Below are 16,810 nucleotides of genomic sequence, written 5' to 3'. Positions count from 1 at the left end.
AGTCTTTGAAGGGTCAAGATGTTGCCTCAAATAAAATTCTGTGGGTCACAGCTCAGTTTAAAGAAAATGACAAGCCATGAGTTTATCTCAGGCATTTGGAAAATTTAGTATGTGCTATTTGGAGAAGTGATAAAGGTATTGATGGATTTAAGACAACTCCTGCGGGAAGGGAAGCTTTTAGTGACTTGGCCAAATGGAAAAACTGTCATTTTTCCACTGAACTTCCTACACCTAAATTATGTATATATAACAAGACCAAGAAGCTCTCAGAAGCTACTATGAGTCCTTAACAGCGAGCAAAATTAATATAATTATCTAGAAGATATTGCATAACATTTAGGTGTGTCAAGGATGCACAGATTTGCTGCAGGTTTAAGGAGGTAGCCTAAACACCTAACCAATAAGTTAAATAGTTGTCATTATTAACACACTGCAATTGTCTATCATTTCTTGCTTAAAGGAACTGGAAATTAAAAATACAATTGGTCATACTCTATTTGAAGTATGTAGAAAAGATTTTAAAATCCTGAGTTCTGGAGTATTTAGGCAAGCAGAACCTGATTTTGAAATATTTTTCTTATATTTAAGGACTAATATTAATTGGCAAAAGGTTATTGTTGAATTGAAACAAATATTAATCTGAAAGTACCTAGGACATAAAGATGAGGAAAGAGGAATAATAATTATGTTCACAAATTCACTCTAATCTCCAGCAACCTATGATTTTTCTCTTTCAAATAGCATGAAAGAGCAGCACAAAATTCACAGCTTTGATCTTTTTCTGCTCAACAGAAGAAGTACCGTCAGCATCCATATGCTTTGAAGTTTACCAGTATTAAAGACACTCCTGAGATGATCCAGGCTAGAATTAGTTATAACCAGGCTGTGGATGTAAGTTATAATGTATATACATTATGATTATAAGAGTGGTATCCTCTTTGAACGACCTGATTGAAGCACTGGCTTTCTCTCTCTTTCTTTCTCTGAGATTATCCTTTGGAACCATGAAACTTCTGTATTCTGGGGTGGTGCATCCCACAAAGAGCATGTTTCTAACTTGGATTGGGAAGAGATCCCACAGAAGTGAATGGGATTTTCATACAGAAAGCACTTTCTGTCCCATTTATTTCAGAAGTAAAATTTAGGAGTAAGACTGACCTTTGACCTTTAAAGAATTTTGACCTTCTGATATTCATTAAGGAAAAACATGTTTGGGGTTCTTTCCCCTTTTCAAACAGATCTTTCAAATTTCAGTTTCTGCATATTCTTTGGAAACAAAACGTAAGGCAGCATGACAAGGAAGGAAAAATAAATTATTTCAAGCTGTCATCCTGCTGAGAGAGAAATCCAGGAGGGGAAGCCTTAAAGTGAAGAATTGAGGCTGTTTGGTGTTTAAACATGTTTATTTTTAATAGAAGAGCGATTTAAAAATATTGTAGACTTAACTGGGATAATACAGAAGTGAATAATAAGCAAAAGTCACTCAAAAAAGACAAGTTTCAAACATGAGAGGATGTTTTATTTTGAAAATAGATATTTTTAAAGTGAAGGAGAAGATGAAAGACTTTGTGTAAAACACATGCTATTGTAATACTTTTGGTGTCTGTGCCTTTGGTTTAATTAATAAGATCCAAAAGGCTTACATCTCAGGCAGGATAAATATAAGTAATTTTGTTTCACTGAGCCACAGTCAAAACCAGTCTGGTGCTCTACTTCTTCACACATGGAGTTCTCATTAATTTTCCTCTTATGGAGCTGCAATAAAAGTGGGCCCAGCTGCTAAAAAAGTGTCAGACAGGTGAAATGGAGGAGTCCATTCTAATCTAGAGGGTCTCAAATTCTCCTGCAGAAATAACAGGGAAAGGCAAGTCAGATGGTCCAGACAAGGGTCATGTCTAAGGCCAAGGGAAGGTGTCTGTCTGTACCCACCTGAGAGTTATAGTGTCAATGAAAGAAGAAAACTAGGCTAGCAAAGAAAAGTAATATAAAAAGAACTCTGCATAGCCACTGCAGGGGAAGTTCCAGTTCCAGTTACTTGCATAGAACTCCTCTCACCTGTCTGCAGACATCTGGAAGTTATCTGGTCCTGGGCCAGGTCTGTGCTAGTCCTCCAAGGGTTGATGTGAGTGGCACACACAGACCCCTCTTCTGTGATGGGATAAATCACCCTCTGAGGTGTTGCAACTCTTCCCATTGACTATTGGGCACCCCTTTGCAATTTACCCTGGAGATAAATTTGAAGTAATTGCACAAATAATTAGCATCCCATTTATCTGCTAAAATTGAACACCTTTGGAGAAGTGTTTGGGGGTCTTCAATTCCCTGTATTTCTGTGGAATTTCAAAGTGTTGGTGGGCTACTCATTGCTGCAAACCCTTTATTATTCTTCTCCCCACCCACATGTGTTAGAAGTGTATCAAATTAATATTCAAATATCTGAATTTTCATACACATTGATTTACACACTCAAAACTTCAAGGAGCTCCTCTCTAGCATACTCTAGCTGATAAGTGTATCAGAGCCCAAATCCTTTGAATCCATTTTGACTGATACAATTACCTGTATTTATTAATGCCTCTGCTGCTTTTCTGTAGTGTTTGCTTTCCATAAACTTAATTGTTAATGTTTTTGTTTGAACTAATGATTGAACATGTAGAGAGTACTTGCTACTGAAATTCATCTCTGTTTGTAGAGGCTGTACAAGGAGCATGGAGAGAGTATAAAGCATCAGTATACACCAACAACAGATCTTCCTGAAATCCTGCAGGCCAAATTAAATGCTATGAATATCAGTGAGGTATAAACCTTATCTTTAATATTTTAAAGGAAAGTGGAAATGTTGATAGTGCTTCACTGTTTGTCCTAAATAGGAAATTATACTATATTTCTTTCATTTCCCCCATATATGATCATTCTATGGTCTAAATATTTCTGAAGTAATGTGGGAAATCAAACTTTTTATCCAACTTCACCTACATTAGAAAGATTAAGAATGATCAAATAAATAGTCTTTTCTAATGGACATTTGTCTTGCAATAATTCCTGTTGTGCTTTGATAGTTTCACTTGTGTTTGCCCTCTGCATTAGACTAGAATGAAACTCATCTGGTAACATTTCTAGGGTCTCAATAATGCTGTGATGCCAACCCTCTGAACAGCAACTCTTCTTTATTTCCATTCCATATTTCCTAGACACGTTACACGGAGTCCTGGAGAAGGATGAGAGATGGTGGCTACCAGCTGAAATTGGATGCCATCCCCTTCCAGGCAGCAAAAGCTTCGGGTGAAATCATAAGTGATGTACGTGAACCTACTGCTGATACTGTCCAGTAGGACATGCCAGTCACTCCAGACTGCATCTGCCCTGCTGAGTGACTTTTCATGGGAACAGCATGTCCAGCCAGCTCTGCATATGGGAGACATCTGGCCTCAGACTAGTTAGTGTTGCTTTTGGAGGTGCAGCCACAGTGAGGTGTTGGTGAATAAGCAAAGGCAGGTTTGTGAAAGCAAAGCTGAGCAGTTTACCTGCTGCAGTGACTGCACAGTCACAGGGATTGCAGTTGGGTGAGGTCTTCCTAGACCCCACTAAATCTTTATTCAGATTTATTATCATACTGAATATTGTCAGAATTGACTATCTTATGAAAGCCCTTTTATTCAGTTATTAACAGCTGGACTAATACTTCTCTTTACTCCTATCTACATTTCTCATCTTACTTCCTTTTTAGCACAAATATAAGGAGGCCTTTCAGAAAATGAAAGGGCAGATGGCTGGCTCATGTGGCCTGGATGGTGACATTCATATTGCTCATTCAGTCCGAGCAACATCTCTGCAGAGTGATGTAAGTACAAGGAAGGAGACGGGGGCATTCCTGAATTGGTTTCCTAACTGGGAGTAGTTCCTCAAGGAAGATGCACTTAGCTATGGACTAGCTGTAGAATAGCCTACTTATTTAAAACTTTGGGCTTTCTGTCCCACTTTCCAGATATGTTAATATAATTGTGATACTCTTGCCATTCTTCTACATTATTTACAGCAACATTAATTTGGCAGTAAAAGAAGCCTGTATTCTAGTACACTTCTCTGCTTCATACCACTGCTGCCTATCACAGAATATTTTACTCTGTGAAAGCATCACTCAGAAGCAAGTCTAATTGAGAATAAGCACTGGCCTTTGTACAGAAGTAAATGAAATTACTTATTCAGTGTTGATTTTCAATTTATTGTTTTTCTGAAAGACCAAAGGATGAATGAGTTTATGGAATTTCAAGCTGGACTTTTTTGATTGGGGAATGGTTCCCACCTGGTCTTGACATGTGCTAAGAATGACATCATTTGTTGTTTGCTATAAGAATTGTAACTCTTCAGTGCATTTTGAAGACTGTGGCTTGATCCAGAAAGCAGCAAAATATATGGGAGTGTGTTCATGGTTCTTAGAAGTGCTGGTCTTGTAGTGATGGCAGGCTTAGACAAACAGCTAGTAGAAAGCGTTTGAAGAATTCATCCATCTGTCAGGTTACTCTAAGTCATTTGATGACCCCAATAACTCTGGATATTCATTATCCTGATGAACAGCCTGAACATCTCAAATTTGCATAATCTGATTGGGAAATGTCATATGAAAAAATTTCTTTGAAGATTTCTGCACCTTTTTTCTCTTGGACAGAGGCAAGAAGTGAAAAAAAGAAACCCAGCACTAAATATTAGTCTAGAATTACAAAACGAAACTGGCCAAATCAACAAATATTTTGACCTGAGGGGTTTTTCCTCATTCTAATATAAATAAGGTTGCTTGCATGTTTTACTCAGGCAGTAGCTGCGTCTTTTTGTGGCACATTTAAAAAATGCAGTAAATTAGAACTTCTCTTGCCAGTGTGCTTAATTTTATAGATTCAATGTATTAAGTTGTAACAAATAAATAATCTCAGTTTAATATAATATAGATGGCTACTTTTTGATGAAGTATAGGCTGCCACATATTCTAATTATAATTATTGATCTTTCACAGTATGGTTAAACAAGTTAGGCAACTTGTTTTAAAAAGAATAATTTATACTGCAAAATGGAAGAAATACGAGGAACGTCTCTTCTGATCAAAACCTGAATTTTAATTACTTTGCTGTGATATCTATGTGATCTGTCTCTCACTTGACAGGTGAAATATAAGCAAGGTTTTGAGGACACAAAGTCTCACTTCCACCTGCCTCTGGATATGATGCCCTTGGTGCATGCCAGGAGGGCCCAGTCGCTGGTCAGTGAGCAGGAGTACAGGCAGCTGCTCCACCAGTACACGGCTCTGGCTGACGACGTGAGGCTGCGCTGCGCCCAGAACGCCTACAGACTGCAGAGTGAGGTGACTGCAGAGTGTCACAGGGGTGTTTCCTGTTGGTTCTGGTGCAAAACAGTTCTGCTCCAACTCGCGACAGCTGGCAGCAAGTGTTTGAGCAGAGCTGAGGGATAAACAATGGCTGTTCCCCCTGGATTATGTGTAGGAACTAGACATTTGTCTTACTGTGCAGTGGAACAATGTGCAGTAGAGATACTCCTAGAGTATCTAGTAGAAACTAGAGGATAAAGTCTAGTAGAAACTAGAGAAACTAGAAATAAAGCCTAGTAGTTTTTGATATTTGGGTAGAGAAGGGTTTGAAAGTGAGGATGATTGGACAGTTGGTAAAAATACCCATTTTAATGCAAACCCTTTACCAACTGGTATTTACAAGTTGGTTTGGGTCTGGGTGAAATTTCATGTGTACTTTCACAAGAAAGATTGGATTTGTAAGATGATTATAAGCTCTGGTCTAAGACACATCCATTAAAATTCTAAGGATGAGCTTTACTCCCTAAGTAGTCTTGAGTTAAATTAACTGAGTATTGCCTTACAAATCTGCAGGCAGAACCTTGAGCAAAGGACTTTTCATAGATCACCATAGGTCTGCCCCTGCAGACCTCAGGAGGGGCTGTATCTTAAAAACCTACCTGGCCACAAAATGCTACTATATATCACCTTAACATATCAGCCAACAGACTTAGAAATGGCAGGAAGTGTCCAAAGAAGTATAATCCTAATTTGGGTGAAACGTACATAATCAGAGATTCTGAGGCAGGTTTCCATCCATCCTCATCCTTCTCATTATGAAATGAAATAATATTGTTGTGATGTATTTATCAGGAACCTATTGGCAACTTTTTAAAAATTAATATTTACAGGGAGTCACTGCTTGGTTTGGTGGTCTGGAAAATATTTTAATTATGTGTATGCAATGATTCAGTGCTATTTTTCCTTAGTGTTCCTTGCTTGTATTATGACCATTCAGAACTGTTAAAAATCAAGGCTAGTTTGTCTGCAGTTTCTCTTACTTAAAAGAGAAAGAAAAAACCTTATTTTCTTATGTTTTTATGAACTGGTCTTATTTTATGTATATTTATAAATCAATAATATCTACCTGTGATTTATGTATTATATATGAAGAAAATTCATGTACCTAAAAAAGGTTTTTTCTAGGTTACAAATGGAAGACAGAAGTTGAAGCAGCATTTGGTGTTCATGAGACTCAGTAGTCCTCAAAATCTTACATCTGTGCTGTAGATCTGCCAGGGCTGTATTCATACAGACACATTCATAAACACAAGATCTTAGGGCAATGTGTACAAACTCTCTGTGGTAGATACTAATTTTAATGGAGTCATTGCATATTTTTGGGTGAATAAATATAGGGCATCTCAAATGCAAACTCGTAATTACTTCTGCTTGGTTTTCCTTAGAATTTATATCGCTCTGACATGAACTTTATGCAAGGCGTTGGATGTATTACCCCAGGGGCCCTGGAGATTGAAGGGAAGAAGAAAGCTTCTGAACTCATCAGCGAGGTAACAAAAGAGGGGTTTGATTTCTCCACTACGAACAAGAGTTTGCCAGATGTCTTTCTATTAGACTGGGCTGGCAAAGTGACTCACTGGATAATGCCAGGCTCCCTCCCCTTGCGTTTGATCATTACACTCGTGTCCTAACTGCAGATGGGTGAACCTGATGGAGTTTTAGGCTTTGCAAACTTTGCTAACTTATTTTGCAAGTCTTTTCTCCCGTGTTTCAGACCCAGGAGGTATTTATTTTATGTTATTTATTTAGGAATTTAAATGGGCTTTTTCAACTGAAAGTAAAGCTGTGCCTATCTGTAATAAGTACCTTGTACTATTTCTCCAAAATTAGAATGAGCTGTGCAGTGCCCAGAGTATTACAGGGTCCTCATCTATTCTCCTGTTTTACTCCTGTCAGTCTGTTTTTCACCTGCTGCTTTTATGTGCTGTTGTTTTTCTTCCTCTGTAACTGGACTTCTATTTCATCGGTCATGCTCTCTTCATTCAGTCTCTCATAGTTTCAAATCCTGCATCTTTTGCCTGTATTCACATAGATGTGAAATGAGGCAAAGTAGGAGGTGTGTTCTAGGGAACAAGTGCCTGCTTGCAGTGATCTTGCAGTTGTTTTGTTCACAATTCTGACACTGGGCCACAGGTCAGGTGAAATCTTTTTATCTCACAAAAAAATCCAGTTGGTTTGGGCAGCTTCTTCTCTCTCTGGACTGGATTGCCTTTGCTGTAATTTCACTACCCTGGGTTAATGACACCAAGGGATGAAATAATCTCGTTACTGTTTTCAGCATATTCAGCATGGCAGCACTTTTCTTTCATGTCTTATTCCTTATTTACTTTTCATTTTCCCTGTGAAACTTGAATGTACCTAACTCAGAATAGCAAAAGGTAAATTAGTCTAAGGATCAATAGACAAACTAGAGTTTTAAGCACAAGGAGCAGTGGAATTCCACTAGAATTGGAAAAGATCCCTAATCTGACAAGGCAATTTACTTATTCTGCTCATTTTTCTTTGTGTGTGAACTCAGAGTAAATATCGTCAGCAGCCACATTCCTTCAAGTACACATCGGTGACAGACTCTCCTGGCCTCCTTCATGCAAAATTCAGCAATATGATTGCTAATGAGGTAGGCTCTCCTAACGTGAATCACAAACGACACCGTTCAAAATGCAGCAAGCTGGGGATGGAGAACTGGCAAAGAGACAACCCTGTTCTGAAAGCAAAATCATCAAAAAAAGTGAAAGCATCACTGATTTCTGCTTTTTCACTGTTAGATCACTTTTTTCCCCAAAAACATTTAATGCCATTTTCAATTCAATCTCTTTCAAAAAGCTCACATAGTAACCAAATAACAGAGTTCCATTATCAAGATTTTTGCATGAAACAGAGACTCAAAAATCAGGACTGTGGGGTACTCTAGAGGGAGCTCATTTGCATAGTATGATCCACTTTTGAGGGCTTCTCAAAGAGCCTTTTCTTTTTTAGAAAAGGATCACTGTTCCAAACTCTGAAAAACAATACAAAAACTATAGAAAAATTATCAAAATCATATATAACAACTTGAAGAAAAAAATTAAAGCTAGAAAATATGCCCAGTCTACCAGAAATACTTGCCTTCTTACTTCACACATAGTCATGATGCCCTTGGCATTCTTAGGTCTACTTTTGCCTTGCTGGGAATGTAACAATGCAAGGCTGAGAATGTAGTGGTTTGGCATCATCATATTTTTATAAAAATTAGTTTAAATGTCCTTTATGCCCTGCAAAAGCCCTATATCTTTATGCCCAGAAAAAAACTTTGCAATTTCAATATATCCTCAGCTATTTTCAATGATGGCTGACTACAATTGTCACAATCATTAACAACTTAAGTACTGCTGTTGTATTATTGAAACAAGAGAGAAAATTGATTTCAGTTGTCTCTTTGATCTCTTTGCTAGCGCCTGTATAAAGCAGCAGGAGAGGACAGTCGGCATCACTACACACCAACACTGGGTCTGCCAGAGTTTACACGAGCAAGAATAAATGCAGCCAACCTCAGTGATGTAAGAATTTGTTCTGTATTTCTTACAACTTATTTCAGATGCAGGATGAATTGTGCAGTGGCAAGGAAGATAAATAAGTAGAGGAAATTTGAGGTCTATTCTATTTATGCTTTCCTTGATTTGATTATAATCAAATTAAATCTTCATTAGCATATATACAGTTGTGAGTAAATTAAATCTACATAAAGAACGAGACATGTTTGTCTGAGTTAGTAGGATTTCCCAAAGATAATTTAAAAAAAATTCCTTTGATTATAAAGAATGAGACTGTAACACAGAATAACAAATGAAAGATGGTTCCTTTGTTTGTTCCTTTGTGCATTTAAAAGTAAAGCAGCAGTCTACATGTGCCTTTCCTACTTTAGGCAAAATACAGAGAATCTTGGCATAATCTACGTGCTCAAGGCTACAAGCTGACAATGGAAGCACTCCCGTTCCAGACTGCCAGGGCCTCCAGAGAAATTGCCAGTGATGTGAGTTGAATGATTCAACCTCCCTTCTTGCCTAATTTCTGTTAACTTCATGTAAAACAATGTCTAAAGCAGATTTTACTGAATTAAAGCAACTCCATAACCATGTGAGACAAGTGTGAGACAGAATATATTACTTATGAATGAGATTCTTTGTGTGAATTAGGAAAAAAAAGAAGAGGAAAAATTGCTGCTAATCGGGATCCAGGCCAGGTTAAACATCTTCCAGTGGGAAATAGCAAATGAATTAAAGTATTTGCAAACAGAAAGAAAAGGGATTCTGCTCTTTTTCAGGCTGTTGGCTCCTCGTATCATAAAGTGCCTAGTAACTCTGTGCCTAGTAACTCTGTGCTGTTTAGAGCTGACTTTTGGAACTACTTAGTATTTCCAAATTGAAATGAAGTCAGAGGAAGCTAAGGGTTCTTTGAATCTCCAAAAAAATTAGGAGTTCCCTGTCTGGTTAGGAAGTAAAAATCAGTGCAAATTCCTGTAAATATGTATCCCCTTAACTTCTAAAATAGAAGAAACAAGTCACTTATCCTTATAAATATCTATCATTTGGATTGTTGTATGCAAAACACTCAGACATGGTGGTACCCATTTCTCAGAAAGCCTAAGTTCATCCCTCCTTCACAAGATATTTAATAAATTCTAGGAAGATGGAAACAGTCTTCATTTTGTATAGTGCTTAGCTGCATACTTTATCTCTTATGTGATAAAATATGAATATACTTCACACGTGTTTCTTTAATGAAGCAACCATTTCTAATTGTAATTTATAATATATACTTAACCATATTTTGCAGAGTGCTTTTGGTTACAGCTTCAGATCTGCTCTAGAGGGTACAAATCTGTAATAGAATTACATCCACTTACAACAGATCTGAATTTGGCCCTTCATCTTGGAAGCACTTTATAAACATTAGATGCTGTAATTTAATCCCCACAACTCTCTTGTGTGGTAGATAAGTGTTATTATCCCATTTCAACTACATTATGAACTCTTCAGGGCCCAGGCCTTCCCTTTAAAGTTCTAAGCACCCTGTTGATGCTGTATAAATAAGCATTATCATCATCATCACTATTTCACAGAGAGGATAAATGCAAGATCACAGGGAGAGTCATAGTCTCAGCTAAGATGAGAATGAGGGGTTGCTGGTTCTTATTCTTTCCAGGAAAACTGAATTTACTCTTTAAAATAGCTGTGTGGCATTTGCAAATCTGAAGGCTACAGAGTGCACGGTGTTTTGCTTTTGTATAGATTTCTTTTTCTTCTGTCTTTTGTTTGTTTCCCTCACATTCTCATTCCCTATTCTGATGGGAATCGAATTCTTAGAGAGATAATAAAAGTACATGATTTGAGGTTAAACATGATCAATGTTTTGGGCATATTCAGAAAATACAATGAGATGCACTTAACTTTAATGTTGCAGCTCCTGTAGTATCTGAATTTGAGAGCAATGAGATATTCAAACAATTGCTTTCTATTGCTACATACTGGTTTTACAGAAAACATAGATGTTTTAGTAATTTATCCTAAGTTATTTGGAATAGCTGGTCTAAGTTGGCACATTTTCACTTTTATCCTTTTTCTAAATTTTTTAGTACCAATATAAACACAATTTTGTGATGGAGAGAGGAAAATGCATTGGTGCCAGAAGCGTTCTGGATGATGCCAGGTTACTGCACTGCTTGCATGCTGCCAAATTACAGAGTGAGCAAGAGTACAAGAAGGGATCCCAAGACATGTGGTCTCAGTTTCATCTGCCCATGGACATGGTCAATCTTGTCCATGCCAGGAAAGCCCAAGCCTTAGCAAGTGATCAAGATTACAGAAAGAGACTCCATGAATTTACAGCACTTCCTGAAGACATGAAGATGAAGTGGGCCAAAAGAGCCCACATGCTGCAGAGTGAGGTAAAATCTTTCTTTTGGACCCTACCAGCCTCAGTAGGTAGGCTGTACCAGTACCTCAGGCTACTCCTACATCCCTGAGAGGGACAGGATAGGATGTGAGGGAGAACCTCAGCACTTTGCTCCCGCCTTTAGAACCCCAAGTCAGGAGTCCAGACAAATGGTGATGATAGTTTTGCCTGATACCCACACTGCCTAGTAGAGTAATGTACAGCACACATGAGTCAGTTGATTGTCATGTCCTTTGTACGTATAGGGGAGAACAAAAATGAAAGTTGGATGATTGGATTAAAGTCACACAGTGAGACACCATGACTCTGAAGTGAAGTCAGGATTGCTGGGATTGCGGGCACTTTGCTGACTTTCACTTTTTATTGGGTCTGCCTGATTTTCTTTAATAGATTAAGAGCTAAAAGCAAGCCTTTAATGTGAGTAAAGAAAGAGTAATGTGTCCTCCTAGAAATGGGGTTAACGAGGAACCATGAACCAGATAAAATAATTAGTATTCCTGACTTGTACTCACCTCATAAAATTATTTCAAAAGAGGTTCTTTTACGCCCAGTACAAACAGGTTATTACTTACTGCTTTGAGTCATACTAATTCACTCGTGGGGCCTTCTCTTGTAACTTGCATATGATACATTATTTAATTCCTGGTGGAACGAGCAAATGCAAACAGTTTGGCTTTACGATCTGATATGTGCATGGCAAATGAAAAACCTCAAAATGAGAATATGAACCAGGGAGTTTTTTAAAAAACCTTAATAGCTGTGGATACAAAACTGATAGTTAACGATTTTCATTTTTAACAGCATCGCTATAAATCAGACCTGAACCTCATGAAAGGAGTTGGTTGGATGGCTCTGAGATCTCCGCAGATAGAAAGTGTAAAGAAGGCTGGAGAGCTCATCAGTGAGGTAACTGATAAATCTTTCATGGGATAGCAAGTCTGTAGGAATTGTTTACCATCAAGGCTCCTCGTTACATGACACTTACGAATGTAGCTTATCATTTCCTTTTGATGTGGGAGCCTGTTTATACAAGGTGTAAGTTACCAAGAGGCAGTATGGGAGACACAAGTCCACTGTGTGACACCTGCTGAATATTTTCCATTCCAAATGAAACACAGGAGTATAGGCAAAACATGTAGCAATAAATAAATGCAGGAAACTCCATTATGAAATTCTAAGCAGGTGGTTATGGAAGTGTAGAAAGATACAGCACTGACAACCACAATGAAGGGGCATTTGCCTGCTCAGTATCATGCATTAATGGAGAAAAATTATGAGCTGTCAAAAGCGTAGTGTTCAAAAGCTTTTTGCATGTCAATTTTGGTGGGAAGTCTTTTGTGCACACACACACATAGACACACTCACAAAAAAGTTCTGTGCCTGATACAAAGGCATCCCCCAGTCCCTAGCTGAAAGAGCAACTGAGACTAAAGCAGAACAGAGGCTTCAGGAAAGTGTCTTTTATGCTTTACCCCAGTTATCACACTCCTGGAATTGTCATATATCATTAACAGAAACATCTCCTGTTTTTTTTCCCTTTGTTTGTTTTTGTTGCCTCCTGCCCCTCTCAGATAAAATACCGTCAGAAGCCAGAAAGTCTGAAGTTCACAGCTGTGGCTGACTCTCCGAGTTTGATTCATGCCAAAAACAGCTACCTCCAGTGCAATGACGTAGGTTTCATTCCTATGTATAAGTGACCTTAACTTTTGCTGTACCATAATGCTTAAAATAATTGCTCTTGGCATTGCTTCCAGTATCACCTGCATTCAATGACTTTTGGCCCCACAGAGGCTGTACAAGGCTGGAGGTTCTGAGGACAGGCACAGGTACACCCTGCCTCCCGATCATCCGGATTTCATCCGAGCCCGCCAGAATGCACTCTACATCAGTGATGTGAGTAAACCTTCTCCTTTGGGAAGCTGGCTTGGTAAACTTCTTTGGGAATAGAAACTTTCATGTATGTAGAAGCCAATTCTCTGAGCCTGACCAGAACTAAAAGAAGCCGGAGGCAGCGAACAGCCAACATGTTGCTAGGTTTGGGCTGGAGGAGTTAGGTAAAGTCTGCTAATTTTTCTTTTGAGCGTTCATTTAATTTTCTAGGGCAGTATGCTATTATTAAGGGTTTCAAACCTTCATTATAGATATGATTAGTTAAAAATTAAAATCTTTTTGGTTTTCTTTGGGTGAGGGAGGAGGGAGAAGCCTCTTTCCTAGACTATGTATTCTACTTTTCTGAAGCTGTAACACTGTGTTGAAATGATCCCTTAGGAGTAGTTGTCATAAATCTGGATGTAACTGAATCAGTGAGTGGAATTAGTTTAGAGAGAATTTGTTTCCACATTATCTCATACAGAGGAACTCAGTCTATTCCTGATGTCATGTTCCCTGACTAAATAGCTGTTGTCTTTACCTGTAGGGTCAGAATAACCTTAGTTTGATAGGAGCTTTGAGGTAGGTGAAAGAAACAAGTAGAAATTACATTTTGAAGCAATAGAGGAAAATGTAAAAAGTCAAATAATATGTGCAAGGATTTCACACAAATGAAAGGTCATCCCTGTTAGCAGGATGTACAGTGATGCTTACATTGCTTCTGCCCTGCCTGTCTTGCAGGATTTCTGGCATCTAAATTTACTTTCAAATTTATTACCACCTAGCAGCACAGCCACCAGTGAAAGAGAAGATTGTCTTAAAATGTGGACTGGATTTTGTGCTCCTTTTCCTATGGCCACAAACCCCAGGAGGGGTGAATCAAAGACTTACAGAAAGCAAATGAATAAAATCAGAAGGGGAAAGCTGAAAGTGTCAGCTAAGATACCATGGCTGTGAAGTAGGACCTGCAGACTGGAAGCTATTTTAAGAAAGCTACTAATGGAAGAAGAACCAAATCTAGAGCAACTTCTCTTCAGGATATAAATGTGATTCACATCCTCAAAGTCACATTAGAACCGGCTGTTATTCCACATGAGTTAATGAAGCCACATGTGGCTGGGGATAGAGATGAGGATCATTTGAAAAGCTTGAAATAACTGGTATTGAAATTAGGATGCCAGGAAACCCAAGACACTGTGAGTGGATGCATCAAAAGAGAGAATAAGGGCAATATCAATGCAATATTGATGTGACTGATGCATCACGGTTTCTAATAGAAATTAAATCACATCAAAAACAACCACATTCAAGTACAAAAGGAAACCCTGGTGGCACTTTTCAGATGAGGCATTTTATCATTATGGTGAATAGAAAAGAAGTTGAAGTGCTATAGAACTGGATCAAAACCTTGGAGATAGTACTGATGACTCTTGATACAAATAAGCCCAGTAGGATAAAACATTTATTATTGCAGTTATGGGACCGCGTTTAAGAAACTGCAGGGGGAAATGACTTTTTTGTTCTTTTCTTTTCAACACAGAAATTGTATAAAACATCCTGGGAACAGACAAGGGCATCTGGCTATGATTTTAGGATTGACGCCATCCCATTCCAGACAGCAAAGGCTTCAAGAGAGATTGCTAGTGATGTAAGAATTGTTCCGCTTCAAACACTTCCCAACCCTCTTCCCAAGCCACCCCATCCTGCAAAAATGGGTGAAGTCTGACATGAGTGAACACTATTCTGGTATGGAAAATTGGTGATCCAATGAAACAAAGTGCTAGTTAAGCGCAAAGATTTCCAGCTAAAGTCTGCCATTAGTAATGTCCAATATCAGGCTGTTCTGTCTTATGTCCCAAGAGTTTTTCTTGGGAAGAAGACATATTATGATTTAATCAAATAATATAGGTACTAGGCTATGAATAGTTAAAGCATGGTCTAGGATAAAGTGGGTTATCTTTGAACACAGAAGACCACAGCTGGCAAGAAAGCTAAAGATGGAGGAGCTTCATTGGTTGAGCTCTGTATTGTGTGTACCCAAGAGTGCAACAGTAGGAGGATCTCTGATTACTTTTGAGAGATGAGCATTTTGAGCCCCCTAAGTCTTTCCACTCCTTTAAAAATGAGCACAAAAGTAATTCTTCTAAAGTGTCTTGTTAGATTAGGAGATGTGGTTTGATATCAAACAAACCCTTGGTCTTTGTGCACTACAGGAAACATGATTGATAGCCAGGGGAGGATAAGTTATTTCATAACAGAATTTGAAGGTAATTTGAATGTGAAAATGAGATTTTCCTCTGTACTTCCTTGCAGTACAAATACAGAGAAGCCTTCCTGAGAGACAGAGGCCAGCAGATTGGATTCCTCAGTGCAAATGACGATCCCAAAATCAGACATGTCCTCAGAGTGGGGAAACTCCAGAGCGACCTCCAGTACAGGAGTGATTATGCCCTTAACATGGCACAGTTCCAGAGTCAGCTCAACCAGCCAGGGTTCCTCCATGCCAAGAGAAGCCAGCAGCTTGCAAGCAATGTTAACTACAGGCAGCCCTTGCACCAATACACTTGTGACCCTGAACAGCTAAATGTGAAACATGCAAAGCAGGCCTACAAGCTGCAGAGTGATGTAAGTGTGGCTGAGTGACATGGTCCTTCCCTGGGCTGGGAGCGGTCTGTGCAATCTCCTTTGCTAACCTTACCTGCTAACAAAATCACCTTGGAAGAATCACAGTCTGCTTGCTAAAAATGAATAATTTGTTTATTATTGACTCTGCTACTCCTTTATATGCTCTCTGTTGAATACCCAGGGTGTGTGATTTGGTTAGAGCTCAACAAAATAATACATCCTGGTGTATGTTTCATTCTCTCAGATAAAATACAAATCTGACTTGAACTGGCTCAGAGGCATTGGCTGGACTCCCCCAGGCTCTCACAAAGTTGAAATGGCAAGAAGAGCTGCTGAGCTGGCATACCTTCGGGAAATGGGATTGCTGCAGCCTTCTACTCAGTACAGACCTGGAGCTGTAAGTAGAGCAAACCATCCTTCTCACAAATCCCAACAGCTCTGCTCCTTAACCTGCACACATCCTGTCTAATGTTTCTGAATGCTCCCTGGAGTCTACAGTTCTCCCTACTGTCTGAAAAGGATATGTGCACTTCCCTCATGAAGCTTTGTGCCTTAGTGTACATCTTAATTTGAAGGAACCATTGAAGGGAATTCAGCAGTGTCATGTCAGGATGTGTTTTCCCCAACTTGTGGATGATGTCAGATCTCCAAGTGTCCTAGTACCTCTGAGGAAAGCAGAAGCAGAGGTAGAAGGGACTCCCCATGGAACTCCCATCCTCTTTTCATAATTTCATCAGGAACCACATGTTGCCATGTAATTCAGTGTTGCCATGTAATCTCCACTACCAGCCATATTGACAGGTAGAGTATAGGCTCCTGACAGATAATACGTGATGTGGGAGGCTTTGTGCAAAGGGGCAATGCTCCAGCCTCCTCTGCCTCTGTCCAGCTTAAGGTTAAAGATATTACAAGAAGGGATCTTCCAGGCTTTCCTTCTGTCACAGGGATAACTCCCAGTCTTCAGTGTCCCAGCACAAGAGAGCAGAAATCCGTACAGGAATCTCGTAG

General features: G+C 38.9%; 1 protein-coding gene across 1 annotated transcript in view; it reads left to right on the top strand.

Moving 5' to 3' along the window:
* NRAP (nebulin related anchoring protein) overlaps positions 1 to 16,810 on the top strand; it is a 47,990-nt gene that overhangs the window by 29,481 nt on the left and 1,699 nt on the right. Inside the window, exons 26-41 of the mRNA XM_059851985.1 lie at positions 793 to 891; positions 2,693 to 2,797; positions 3,192 to 3,299; positions 3,728 to 3,841; positions 5,156 to 5,353; positions 6,763 to 6,867; positions 7,896 to 7,994; positions 8,809 to 8,913; positions 9,279 to 9,386; positions 10,989 to 11,300; positions 12,110 to 12,214; positions 12,880 to 12,978; positions 13,097 to 13,201; positions 14,718 to 14,825; positions 15,491 to 15,802; positions 16,047 to 16,199. Of these exons, the coding sequence (XP_059707968.1) occupies positions 793 to 891; positions 2,693 to 2,797; positions 3,192 to 3,299; positions 3,728 to 3,841; positions 5,156 to 5,353; positions 6,763 to 6,867; positions 7,896 to 7,994; positions 8,809 to 8,913; positions 9,279 to 9,386; positions 10,989 to 11,300; positions 12,110 to 12,214; positions 12,880 to 12,978; positions 13,097 to 13,201; positions 14,718 to 14,825; positions 15,491 to 15,802; positions 16,047 to 16,199 (2,235 nt within the window). The remainder of the gene's footprint in view (positions 1 to 792; positions 892 to 2,692; positions 2,798 to 3,191; positions 3,300 to 3,727; positions 3,842 to 5,155; positions 5,354 to 6,762; positions 6,868 to 7,895; positions 7,995 to 8,808; positions 8,914 to 9,278; positions 9,387 to 10,988; positions 11,301 to 12,109; positions 12,215 to 12,879; positions 12,979 to 13,096; positions 13,202 to 14,717; positions 14,826 to 15,490; positions 15,803 to 16,046; positions 16,200 to 16,810) is intronic.

Source organism: Haemorhous mexicanus, chromosome 7, assembly GCF_027477595.1.
Source record: "Haemorhous mexicanus isolate bHaeMex1 chromosome 7, bHaeMex1.pri, whole genome shotgun sequence".
Classification (NCBI taxonomy): domain Eukaryota; kingdom Metazoa; phylum Chordata; class Aves; order Passeriformes; family Fringillidae; genus Haemorhous; species Haemorhous mexicanus.
Note: the sequence above shows the minus strand (reverse complement) of the source record. Positions and strands in the feature narration are given on the sequence as shown.